Source organism: Toxotes jaculatrix, chromosome 7 (genome assembly GCF_017976425.1).
Source record: "Toxotes jaculatrix isolate fToxJac2 chromosome 7, fToxJac2.pri, whole genome shotgun sequence".
NCBI classification, from domain to species: Eukaryota; Metazoa; Chordata; class Actinopteri; family Toxotidae; genus Toxotes; species Toxotes jaculatrix.
The window spans coordinates 22,904,954-22,918,032 of record NC_054400.1 but is presented as its reverse complement, the minus strand read 5'-3'; the positions used below and the strand labels follow the sequence as shown (position 1 = coordinate 22,918,032).

At 40.8% G+C, this 13,079-nt stretch overlaps 1 protein-coding gene across 3 annotated transcripts in view; it reads right to left on the bottom strand.

The window, feature by feature from the left end:
- Nucleotides 1-13,079, bottom strand: part of zdhhc8b (zinc finger DHHC-type palmitoyltransferase 8b) — a 60,810-nt gene that overhangs the window by 8,406 nt on the left and 39,325 nt on the right. For 2 of the 3 annotated variants that reach the window (XM_041042807.1, XM_041042808.1), the window contains exon 2: nucleotides 2,744-2,865. In XM_041042807.1, coding sequence (XP_040898741.1) covers nucleotides 2,744-2,865 — 122 coding nt within the window. Of the gene's footprint in view, nucleotides 1-2,743; nucleotides 2,866-10,142; nucleotides 10,264-13,079 lie in introns of those variants that run through there. The other variant, XM_041042809.1, reaches the window with a different exon arrangement.

The following is a 13,079-nucleotide window of genomic DNA, read 5'->3' as shown; positions in this document are numbered from 1 at the left end:
CAGATGCATATGGTGGAGTGTGAGAGACACAGACACATACAGTACACACACACACACACACACAGGCACTAACGCAGATACAGCAAACAGAGGTTTTGATTCAATTTGACAGGGACAACAGGGGAGCAGCCTTAAATGAAGCTCACCCCTGCTGTTAACTGAGAGTAAACATGGAGAGAAATGAACATTTTTAAAGACATGACCTATTCATTCTGCTTTTAACATTAAGACTGATTAACAAGCACGCTGTACAGCAGAAGCTATTTGGATTTATTTCACAGAAGATCACATATTATTAGAATGGAAGGGTTTTTTTTATGGGAATTAAACCTCTAACCCTGGCAGAGTTAGTGCCTTGCTCTATCTGACCTAAACATGTAACTGAACCTTTCACCTCTAAACTACAGTACGAGAGTACAAGTGGCATTTCCACTGTCCTTGCTGTGACTCTGCAGTCAAACTGTTTATGTGAAGCTCTGTACATGGTGCCACTTTGCTGCGACTGAGAGTTTTTTTTGTTTTTTTTTTGCTTTTTTTTTTTTTCTTTGGAGCTGCAGAGGAAAATAAAATGCCTTTCAGCTGATCAAAGGGCACATTCAAGCAATCTGCACGGAGAAAATAATTTCACAGTACAATAATAACTGCAGGGAGATCCAGGTAAGCTGAACACACAGACAGAGGACGCAAGAGAGAGTGGAAAGAGAAAACGAGAGAAACAAAGGTAGAGCGCAGAAATAAACACTTCCATAGCAGGAGATTGCTCTGTTATTATGGCTCTCAACTCTCTTCAAATAGATTTTAAAGGTAAACTGCCTGCCAAACCAACAGACACAAGCAGCAGTTATGCTTGCGTCTCCTCTGACGGCATCTTTTCTTCAAACGCTCAGTGCAAGAAGTGTTCAGCAGCCAAAGCAGTGGCCTATTTTACACAACATACATTTACACTGCAACAGTAACATTCAGTTCGGCTCAATTACAGACGTTTTTTGCTGGAAATAAGTGAAACAAATGAAGTGTGACCAAAAGTATTGTCACCTCTTTCAGCCGAAATTGTTGATTTACATTAGAAGCTTAATCACTCATTGTGCGTGACTGTCTCGTGTTTGTTTTTAGCACCGAACAGTGAGGTACTTGAACCTCATTGTATCTAAATGTATGTACAGTCGGTATCTTTATCAAATACATTTTAGGCTTAATCCTGTTATCACAGCATTCATGTTAAATTCCAGTAATCCTCAAATGAACAGAATTTAAACCGTACAAGAGTACAACCGTTGTAATGCTCTATTTTGTTTGAAACACAGTTACTTTATTTCGAAAAAGGACATTTTTTTTTTTTTTTTGCCAGAGACGAATCTTGAGGATTAGCATTATTGTATTTATTTTCCACCACAGCATCAGAATGTGTGTTTGTGTCTGCATGCACAAGTGTTTGCCATTGATCACAAGTGTATCATCTCTCATGAAAGGCTAAACTGTGAATCTATATAAGGGAGGCAGCCCACAATGGGTGAGGATGCAATAGTTCCTCAATTGGCTCAATGGCAGCATGTTTAGCTTTTCCGCTAAAAACAGCTGCTCACTGAACAAAAACAGTGAAACTCCATGAAGTGAAACACGCTAAACGTCTCTGTAGAGAAGAACAGCAGAGTTGGGTGATAATCATCACTGCATCAACATAGTGGTTTACAGTTTTAGTGCCAGCCGATGACGACAAAAAAACAAACAACAGTCTTTTGATACTGAAGTTAATGAAATACATGCAGAGGCCTCAGATCCTACAAACTGTCAGAACAACTACTTTTAAGTATCAGGGAAACTTTCTGAAAATGTTACTTAGTGAGTTCAGCAAATTGCAAGACATTTTTCAGAATTTCACAAAATTGTTTGAACTATGGAACTTTCTCTGATATTTTAGCTTGTAACTGTGTAGCCTTCTTAGCAGTCATCTCTCTCGTCTGTCTTTTACCTCGTTTTGCAGTTTCATCAAAACATAAATTGACAACAAACTGCTGAATCATACATCAATGATCTGAACGGAAAAATCCTTAGTACACACCGACCTTTCATTTTCACTTTTACAGCCCTGATGACAGAGTGATTTTCTAAGCATGTCATTTAATGGCTATGTCATTTCTTTTTCCTTCACTGGTGGGTCTGTTGCCTCTGAGATATAACATCAAGAGGTTCAAAAACAACTCGTCCCTCAGTAGTGTATAAAACCCAGCACGGCAGCAGAAGGCCACGGTCACCTCTGGGGAGGCAGATAACCTGCGCTTTATACAACATAATGATTATTACCCCCTTTATGGGCAGAGAAAGCTCTTCCTAAAGACAGGTGCTTATCATTTACAAGCACATTACAAACATCCCCGGGGATGGGTTCAGTCATCATTACTTAACCCAGATAGCACTGAGGAGAAGGAGCCTGCATCAGGAGCATAAGTCAGTGCTGCTTGTTTGACAAGCTGAACAGCTGAGAGATACTCTATACACCTTGCAATATGAAGGCTTGTATAACTTCCAGCAGTGTCCTACCTGTGGAGCACATGGGCTTTACAGGCCGTAAGAGGAAGATAATGGGGTAGTGAAACACGGGGGAGGGTGGTGCTCTGATAAATGTGGGGCTGTTAAAGGTGTACCCTCTACATGAGAAGGAAATATTACTCACTGTTAGAAACTGTGTTAACACCATCACCAGACACTGACACCCACTTTCACACTCACAACACTCCATACAAACCTCTGGGGTAAACACCAGGGTCCATGAAGGTTGCCATGCTGAAGTTGGCCAAGACAAAGAGGAAGACCAGGCCATTGTAGAGAGGCACAGCGGGCGAGATCACTTTAGTCAACCAGGGACACCTAGAGACACAAATGATGGGACAGAGATTAGGTTTATTTCTGTGTATCATGTGGCACTAAGTCTCACACATTTAAACACCATCACATTTTGATCATAGGTGTGTTTCAGTTGTTCCAGTCTTAGCAAGAACCACACGGTTCTCTCACCATGACAGGTTCATGCACTGTTTTTTAAACAAGCCTTCTCATTCTATTTTCACGATTTTTATGAGTCTTTGTTCTAAATGGGAGCAATAATCATAATTAGAAACATGATTACACAGAGTGAGTTAGAGCAGGGCAGACAATCGATGCCAGAACTTGTGATCTACAGAAACTAAAACAACAATAAAGCAGCCAGTTTGAATCAATGCTCCTAGCAGCACTGTAATTCTTTACAAATTACCAGGACACTGGGAGTTTCTGTGAAATCACTCAACTGAAGGGCTGATCCTTAGCCCATGAGGCTTCTTTAGAATTACTTATTATCATCCTCTGGGGACCATGAATGTCTTCACAAATTTAATAGCAATCCATCCTATAGTTGTAAAGATATTTCAGTCTAGACCAAAGTAGTGGGCCAATGATGCTGTTACCATGGCTAAAAATAAAGCTTACCAAGCCTGGATGAGCTTTGGTTTCACTGGTCACTCTTCACTGGATAACAGGCTCCCTCTGAACTGTATCTCAAACTAACTGTAGGACATTTACTATCACATACATCTAATTGAACACTGTGCTGTGAGGGTGCCTTGACGAGGTCAGTGAAAACCTGCCAGGTCAGTCAGACATCAATGGGAAACCTCAAATGTCAAGACACCGTGTGCTTCCTAGGGCGCTATTGTTCAATTCAGCTGAGATGAAACACCATCAGAAAGATAATGTGTTAACACCTACAGATGAACCTACTGCAGAGAACCTGCAGGGACCCAGAGAGAATTTATGAATTAATAAAGTATCTCACACGGGAGGGAGGAAGGTGTTTCACAGAGATTTGATGGCATTTCCATCTCTTTCCTGACATGATGACTAATACGCCCATGCACTTACACACAGATACACACACGTACAAATCCAAGGACGCTTCTTCAGCGTATTCTGACGTCAAAAACTCAATTTCCTGGTACCCGTGCCCTGAGATCATCTTCAATCCATAACTCCTCTCCCGCTCCACCAGTTCTCTTTTGCTTTGTTGAATTATTCAGAACCGTGGCTGCAGAGAGCCACTAACAGAGAACAGAGAGGTGCTAACGGGGATGAGATGACCTCTCACATAACCAGTCTGTGCTGGTCCTCAGCTTTGTGAGGGTTCAGGAGGGCTTGATTCTTTCTTCCAAGACATCACTGCAACATATCACGGCAACACTGCGGCCAATTCTAGTCACATCAATCACATCACATCAAAATGTAGCTCACATTATAATATTCTTTAATGATGCATTACAAACATAACCTGTTGACATTTTTGTCAACAATTATTAGATAGATTGGCATGAAATTTGGTTCAGACATTCAGAATAAATTGTCACAACTTTGGTGACCCTCTGATTTTTCACCTACTGTCATTATCAGGTCAGAATTTAAATTTGTCCAATACTTTGGTTCATGGGTAAATACCTGGAACACTGTTGACATTCCCATCAGCCTCAGTTGCAGTTTATGTTTTTAGTGCCAGTAACCAAATGTTAGCAATTCTACTTTTGAGGAAAATCCACTTTTGTATTTGACAGTACGTCTAATCTAACTTCAGCAACATCAAGTCACCATCAGTGTACCTCTACTTAGAACAACAATATACTTCACACTTACACTTTGGACTGGTAACTTCAGTTTTGGTGCCACTAAGTCTTTGAACTCAGCTTCACTGGCTTATTTATGGCATATATTAACTTTTGTGAGATAACAACCTCAAAGTACATTTCAGTGGAACTGCCATTTACTCAGCAGACTGTAGTGAGCAGTACCATGCTGTGTCATCACAGCTTTGGCAACAAGTAGACAAGGTACAAATTGATCAAAGAAAAGCAATAGCACGCAGCTCCACCGTCTTACAAAATCCCAATTTACTCGCCTGTCAAAGGATCATGTATTTTTGCCCACAATGTGAAACAGAAGAGCTCGAGATAAGTGAAAAAAAACGAGTGCAGCTGACAGCGACCATTTTTAGGATCCTGGGAGCAGACAGCGTGGGAGGAAAATGTGACTGAGAGAAAGTCTGATTAAGGTCACAGACGTTGGTTAATTGTGTAGGAGCAACAAATAACCACAGACTGCTTATCAGCCCTGTTTACAAGCCACTTTTACTGCTTGTGTAACCATGATACTTCAACTGGGACAGAAAAGCCTCGGGCTTGTCAAAAAGTTTGGACCAAATTTATCCAGCTGAAGGCGCCTTTGCTGCCAAAAGTGCAGTAATGTAATGAGTTTGATTCTGTCTAACTTTAAGTCCTGAGGCTGGCCAAAGTGGAAGAAAGGCCTGGATTCTCTGTGGTAATTAAAATGCTTGCAAACAAGAGCTGGCAAGTCAACAAAGCAGGCACCCTCCAGCCAATCAGCATTTAAAACACCAGCTTGGGGGCCTCTGGACATGCCCAGCATACTGTTGCCACGGAGGTATAATGATAACATTCATGCCGAGGTATAAAAGAAATCACATATGTAGTGGCTGAGATGAGGAAGAGACTAACGTAAAAAGCAAAGGATTAGAGAGGAACTATCCACACCTCGCTCCTCAGGCCGACAGCAACTCACCCTCTCCTTACTAACATTAGTCAGATCAATATGAGCCAACCTTCTGCACAGCAGCTTTCACTTTGTCTTCATACACTGGTGTCCTTAAAGTGAAGGTTCACGATTTACTGTAAAATGAAAAAATGTCATTAAAACTGCAAAATACTTTCAGTTTCAGAAGCTATGGATATTTCCCTAAGGAGTTGGTGGAGACCAAAACTGAGCTGAGATAAGATTGAATACTGGACTTCTATTTGTTGGGTGGCCAGAAACATGACAAATAATACTAATGTTACTCTGTGTCAGTTGGATGAGGAAATAGGCAACTACTGGTTAGATCATTCACCATTATAATATGATAATATGTCAGTGATGTGTTTATAGTTTGTTTCACTGGCCCAAGTGGTAAAAAAATAACATAAAATAAAATAACATATACAAAATATAATATAAATTAATAAACTGATGCAGCCTCAGCTCAGTTTTTTTTTGTAATTTCCTGATAGATCTCTTCAGCTGTGATCACCAAAAACCAGAATCTGTTTCTTCTAAACTGTAACTTTAACTCACTCTAAGTTGTAAAGCAGCACTAGTTAACCCATCTGTATCATTTTACTCTTGCAGGCCTCATCTCATTCGTGGACAACAATCATGCTGCATCTGATATTCACCCAGTGAAATCACATAATACACACAGACAGACACATACACACACTTAAATTCCTCCAGCGTAAGCTCAGGGACTGAAAGATGGAATCTCAGCCTTAGGTGTCTGATAGCTCTCTCAGTCACTGCTGGAGGACTAACGTTTGTGAGTATTAAGATTAGAGAAAACACCCCAGCTTCCTGGTGATGATAACCCAGCTGTCTGGACACAAAAAAATCCTGGACACAAAGCCTTAAAATCTCAGCTGATTGCCAGCCTCGCTAAAAAAAACACAGGCTTGAGTCTGTTGATTAAACAAAATCTGGGTGGAACACTTTGAAACAAACCCTTTAATCCCACTACTGTGGAAAACCTATAAAGGGTAAAGTAATTATGTGTTTGATGAAGAATTTAAAGCTTTTTAAGGTGGTAGCATTGATTTGTTGGGACATTTGTAGCTTTAAATAAGGCAGCTATGATCAATCATATCTACCATGAACATCCATCTACATGCTTACTACACACTGCACATCCCAAAGCTATTTGACTACTCAAATCTGTCTGTCCTTTATTTGCCTGCTTTGGGATCGGAGCAGAAAAAGCAGCCCTCTCTTTGAAGTTGCTCTTATCTGGTCTTTTAGTAGCTCTGGGAGGGTGGGGTGCTGGTGGTGGTGGCACAGACTGAACAGCCATCAAAGAGAAAACTGAGTCAATGCAGAGAGCTTTTGGCACTGACATTGATGCGAAGCACTTTTCTTAGTCCAACATGAAGGTCGACATCTTCATACGAGATGCCAGTCTTTGTGACTGAAGGGAGGTGGTCTAATATGCACAATATGTTTTTGATTCATTCAGGTGCTGAATGCAGGTGGGGTGGTCAGTGACATTCATGTTAGTCAGCTGAACTCAAATCCATGAGGTTATTACAGTCAGTTAAAGGTATATTCCAGCAATTCAGTAGTGCACTTTTACAAAATTGAGACACTCACAAGAGACAGATTAAAAGAAGACTGGCCGTATTTGTTGCAGTAGACACTGAAATAGTCTGACTTTTAGCCCCTAAGTAGCAGTCAAGCTCCAAAAAAAGATGGATCCTACACTTCCCATAACGCAGGCAGTAGTATCATTTCATTAAAAGGCTTCCTGTCTGATAAACATCTTTGAAAGTGCATAGCCCCCAGTTTGTAATGGAGGCTTTCTGTTATAAATCTGTTGTGTCAACTCCAACTTAGATTAACCAGCTGTTTTCACAGGTTAAGTAGTAGTGTATGGCCTGTATATGTAAAATCTATGTGTCATTTATCTTTAAAAATCATTTTTATTCTGCAGAAAACCTTCAATATCTTTGCTTTTCTTGGCTTTCAGAGTGTTAAACGCTAAAGATGTTCAATTAATACCAGGATCGGAATCTGAGCCGTATCAGACTGTAATGCTTGTCAGCATGAGTGACACCTGTAACACTAGACAATGCTGGCGTCCACTGGGAGCACTTACAGTAATGTATTCAGCACATGGTGAGAACGCCATCCCATTGATTAGTTCATTAAGGCTGAGCCCAGAGGGACGCACATGGAAGGCCTGTTCTCCTGCAGACTACCTGCTGAGACCAGTGATCCAGAATCTGTTGCAAGTCTGGTGTCATTTTACTTTGCAGGGAGTGAATTTTCATGTTTAAAAAAAAACAAAACATCGGAACTGTATTCTATAAGGAAATGAGAGTGAAGGATTTCAGAATAGGATTTCAGTCCTGATCTGAATGCCACATGAGGAAATTTTTCACATTTGGTCCATCACATAATCTTACCCCCCCGCCCCATCCTCTCCCTCAGAAGCCCCGCGCCAGCTCAAACACTGCTGGGGTTATACTCCATGTTCTTCCCCAGTCTTTGAAATTCTGTCAAACTTTTTTTTTTCTTAATTCCTCATAGGGTTCATGAACGGCAGCATCACTCACTCACTAACTCCCCTGGGATCTGCCAAGCTCTAACGCAAACACATCCCTGAGGTTCTGCATTCTCACACGGCATTTAGTATTCCACATGCAAACACACAGCAGTAGGCCTGTTGTCAGCGGAGGCAGTGGTGATGTTTGCTGGAGGCGTGGAGCAAAGCGGTTCAAGGCAGGTCAGGCGAGAAGCAGAGCTGCACAGATTGATTGAGTATCATGAAATTCAGTTCCTCCAGCCTTAAGTTATTTATTAGGGATGGATGTTTTACTTTTTTCCCCCCACAGACTGCACAGCAGCACAGCTTTTTAGGCTGTGTTGTATATTCATATTTAGAGTTTGTATTTAATTTTAGTCTTCAGCCTTTTAGTCTAGAAAATGTCAGTAAATCGTAATGGCCAAGTTCTCAGAGCCCAAAGTGACGGCTTTAAATTGCTTGTTTTGTCTAAACCAACAGCTCAGACAAAACAAGCAATTCAGTTTAATTTATAGTGACATAAAAAGAAAGAGAAAAGCACAGAATCCTTACATTTGAGAAGCTGGGACCATGAAATATTTGACATTTGTGCCTGAGAAATTATGATCAAAATAGTTGCAAATTAGTTTTCTGCTAAATGACAAATCAGTGGTTTTGGTACAGTACTGTTGGGTAGATTAATCTATAATGAAGCTTCATATTTCATAAACTCTTCATTTGTTTTGTATGTAAAATCTTAATTTGTCTTAATCTGAAATTGAGCAGGGTAGAAGTATAAAGTGCCATAAAAAAAAAAAATCAAGTACCAGTACCTCAAAATTGTACTAAAGTAGTCAGTAAATGTTCTTGTTTTTAAAAAATGCTCATGAAATCATAATTTGTGTCCCATTTGTTTTTTCCCAAGAGTTTTAAAGTACTACAAACTCATCTGTCCTCTTCTTTCTCACATTGAGAAATCCAGAATTTATTAAATATTCATATATTTTTCAATTCAAAAGTTTAACTTCTGCACTAAATGTTCATTATGAGAGTAGGTTCACTGGAAGCCTGTACAGTCACACTGTCTAAGCTGCTTACGGGACTGCGACTGGCTTACAAACTAGTTATGATGTCACAAAATCCTGCTTGTACGCACACGTCTTACAGTTTAAGGTGAACACAGAGAAACTTTCCACCCTCAGCAGAAAACTGTGAGAACAGCCTTCAAGTGTCAAACTAGAAGGCCAAAAATCCAAGTGAAGTAACAATAAGTAAAACATATACATAAAATATTTATAATGCATGAACATACATGCAAATTAATACAAATTTCAGAGGAACAGTTGATTTCACTCTGGGACAACAGAGCAGAGCAGGAACCTGTGCAGCTGCGCAGCACGCTGTATTCCATCTGCATTTCAGCTCAGAGCTCAATGTAATTTGCATTTTCATAATTGCATAAGAGGTCCATTTGAAATGGAATAAAATGCTTTGCCCCCACACGCTGCCCTTTTGTATTTTACATATTCATAATCCCCTATTTTATTGTCTGTAGAAAGAGGAAAGCAGGAAAGCTGTCCTGTGAAGAAAAACATTTCTCTTTCCCTCAGCCACAAATGCAGTTTTACCAGCTTACCACAGTAAATTACATCACACTATAAATAAGCACAGTGAGCAGTGATACTATTACAAATGCTGCTTGGCTCCATACACATGAGGCTCATGTTTAAATGAACAGTTTCATTCCAAAGCTCAATTTACAGCTGATACCTAATGTACCTTTGAGCTCAAGAAATTCAATGAATATCTAAAATTACATTTCAAAAATGGACAATGTACGGTAAGATAACATCATCTGAATTAGGATAACACATTTCCCTTTATGTGGTTAAGAAGATGTCACATTTTTCAAAGTTGCATCTCACCTAGTGATAAAACAAATATTTCCATATGGGAGGAAAATGAGGAAGTGTGTGTGCTTGCAAGAATGTGTGTGTGAAGGGGAGAGTGTCAACGTCACCTTTCTTCCCTTTATCCTCCTACTCACTGTTTGTGTGGTTTAGCGTAATACACACACACGCTTTGTTAATCCCCCCTATTGTTTCCCCCCACCGGGGGAATCTACGGAAGCACAAATCTCATGTACGCACACTCCAAAAAATGTCCTTACATACTCTATTAAACCCCACACAAATCAACATTCTCCGCTCTAATAATCCCACAAAACAAATGCTGATCACTTTTGCTGATGAAAAACAGTTTGCAGTGGCATGTGTCACTAAACTGGCACAACAGACACACCCATATGCAGGCATTCACAACCACAGTGTGTTATGTGGGCTGGTGTGCAGCACAATCTCCCCAACGGGTGATGACACATGTGCTGCCTGCCTGACAGTCTCCCCACGGGAAACTAGAAGCCAGTACAGTGTCATGGGTCAGTCTGAATAAATGAGGCTTACAGAGCCAATGACACTGAGGCTTAATAAAACAAGTGCAGTAAATATCTGTGGATATTTAGACCACAGTAGCAAGGACAGTCACCTCAGCAAGTGCAACTGTTGCTTGTGTGTGTGTGTGTGTGTGTGTGTGTGTGTGTGTGTGTGTGTGTATGTGTGTGTATGTGTGTGTATGTGTGTGTGTGTGCATATTAAGCTCTGCCAGTCTGAAATAAGCATCCATATGAAACCCAATCTGGATATTGGCTTTTGTTAGGGTATGAGTGGGTGGATTCATCTAGCGTGGATGTCCTTGCATTAAGCGACCACTGGGAACGCTCCCTCAGTTGCCAGGCTGATATGCAGGGAGGGAAAGCAATGCCTGCAGAAGCTTGCCCTGTGTCACATTCCTAGCCACTCTTATTCTAAGCCCTGAGCACTGCGGCTTACATGTGTGGCCACTGTCAAGAACTTCAAGAGTTATGACTTAAGGAGGCGACAGGCAGAGTCGTTCAGTCTGTTTCAGCAGCCTGTTTTCAGGCAGTCGAGTGCTGAACATTAGTTTTGTACAGTGGATTCAACAGAGACAACTTTAAAAAGGCTTTCATGGCACTGATGTGAGCAGCTCGGGAATCAGTTGTAACTACTTTTCATATTTAACATAAGATTATTTGTTGTGTTGATGATGTGAGAGTTAATCTTATCTTACTATAAAAGCTATAGTATAGGCCCAAGCGTCTTCACAAAATGTACTTAGAATCACACGTGTACTAACTACTGGCAGGGCTAGTTGGCAAACTAGCCATCCAGAAAGATGCTAGAGCTATTCAGCCACAATATTGCTCAGAGCTAGCACAAACGTGGATGATACCACACAGATAATAAGCTCCAATAGCTTCCTCCATGTTAGAGTTATGTAAAACTCCTTTTTTGATAACACTTTATTGATCCCACAGTGGGGAAATTTACTTGGGAAATCTGGACTCTTTCTCTTCTCGTTTGCTTGCTCTTGCTCAACCGAGCACATATACATGTCAAATTTCACCGACGTTCAAATAAATCGTGAAAGATTTGCATGGATTTACTTTGCCTCTATGAGTGAATCCAAAGATCCCAGGGATTCCATTGATTTTTGACCATTTTCAATTAAAACACATAAGGAAATACAACACTAACAATACTGAATTCATGTTTTAAGTCCCTGTTCTTTGTCTAACACATCTTGCAGACAGGACCAGTTCAGAGCACTTTGGGAAATGTGGATTTACTCCCAGCCAATGCAGAGAGCCATGATGCCAAATCGCCTTTACCAGCACCGGGCTAGTCAAGACTCAGCAGTTCTAGGAAGAAGAGGGGACGAGGAGATAAGAGGAACTGATCTGAAACCTGATGAGGTACTCCAGAAATACAGCAGAAAGTAGAGAGACGCACAGATAGAGACACACACAAACACACACATGGCAAGACAGAATAAAGTCAGATAAACATAAAACCCTGACACAAATTTTAAGAAGCAAGACGATTTGTTGATTTTAATGTCTGGGCTGTAATGGACAATGAGCCCTTACCATCTAGCCCCCCCGCCCCCCCCCCCCCATTATTATGGTGGTTAGAGCTATTTATCTTCAAGCGCCATCTGCAAGCCGCTCCATCCACACCAGTGAGGTTAGTCCAATTCTCTTCTCACTTCCTGCAGGAAGCCAAGGTTGAGCTTGGACTCGACAAGCACATAAACACATATGTGCACACATAAAAGCTGCTTTCCAGAAAACAGAGCAATGCTCTGACTCTACAGCAGAGACCATGTGGAGATGTTGGAGAGTTTACTGAGGGACACAGTACATATTAAAACACACACATATATGCGGTCATGAGAGTGGCCTCCGGTAAAAAAAACAACTCTACAGGTTGCCTGTAGAGCAGCTTATTATGACCCATAGTTACGTCTTGTTGTTAGGCGACCTTTAGCATCGGAGCAAAGGAGAAAGTTAGATGATGAAGAACAAAGAGCAACATAGCTCACGCTGGTAGGAGGTTGTGCTGGATGAATGGGTCGACAAACCACAGGACTTCTGCACGGGAGACTGCTCTTTGTTTTCCTTTTCAAACAGATATCTGAGTTTTTATTATTTTAACCACGACAATGAAGGTCCCTCTAACCTTAACAAACTTATTTTAAACTAAACCACTGCCTTTTCCTGAACTTAACCTGGTAGTTTTTGTGCCTAAGTCTTACCAAATCGTGATCATGATGACAAGTGTCTAGTATACCTCTTATAGATCATATCAGATGGCTGGAACAAACAACCTACATAATCTTTTAGGTTGGAGGACTTGTTGGCAGTCAAACCAGGTTTTAACTTAGACAGACAGAGGTAGCAACATGGTGTGTAGAGGAACTGCCTTCTGATTCAGGTCTGAGTAATATGGGTTTTTGAAAGCCAGAACTGATATCAATATTTGAAGACTGGAGCTGATGGTAACTGATCTGCAGTGCACATTCATATGAATGGCTCACG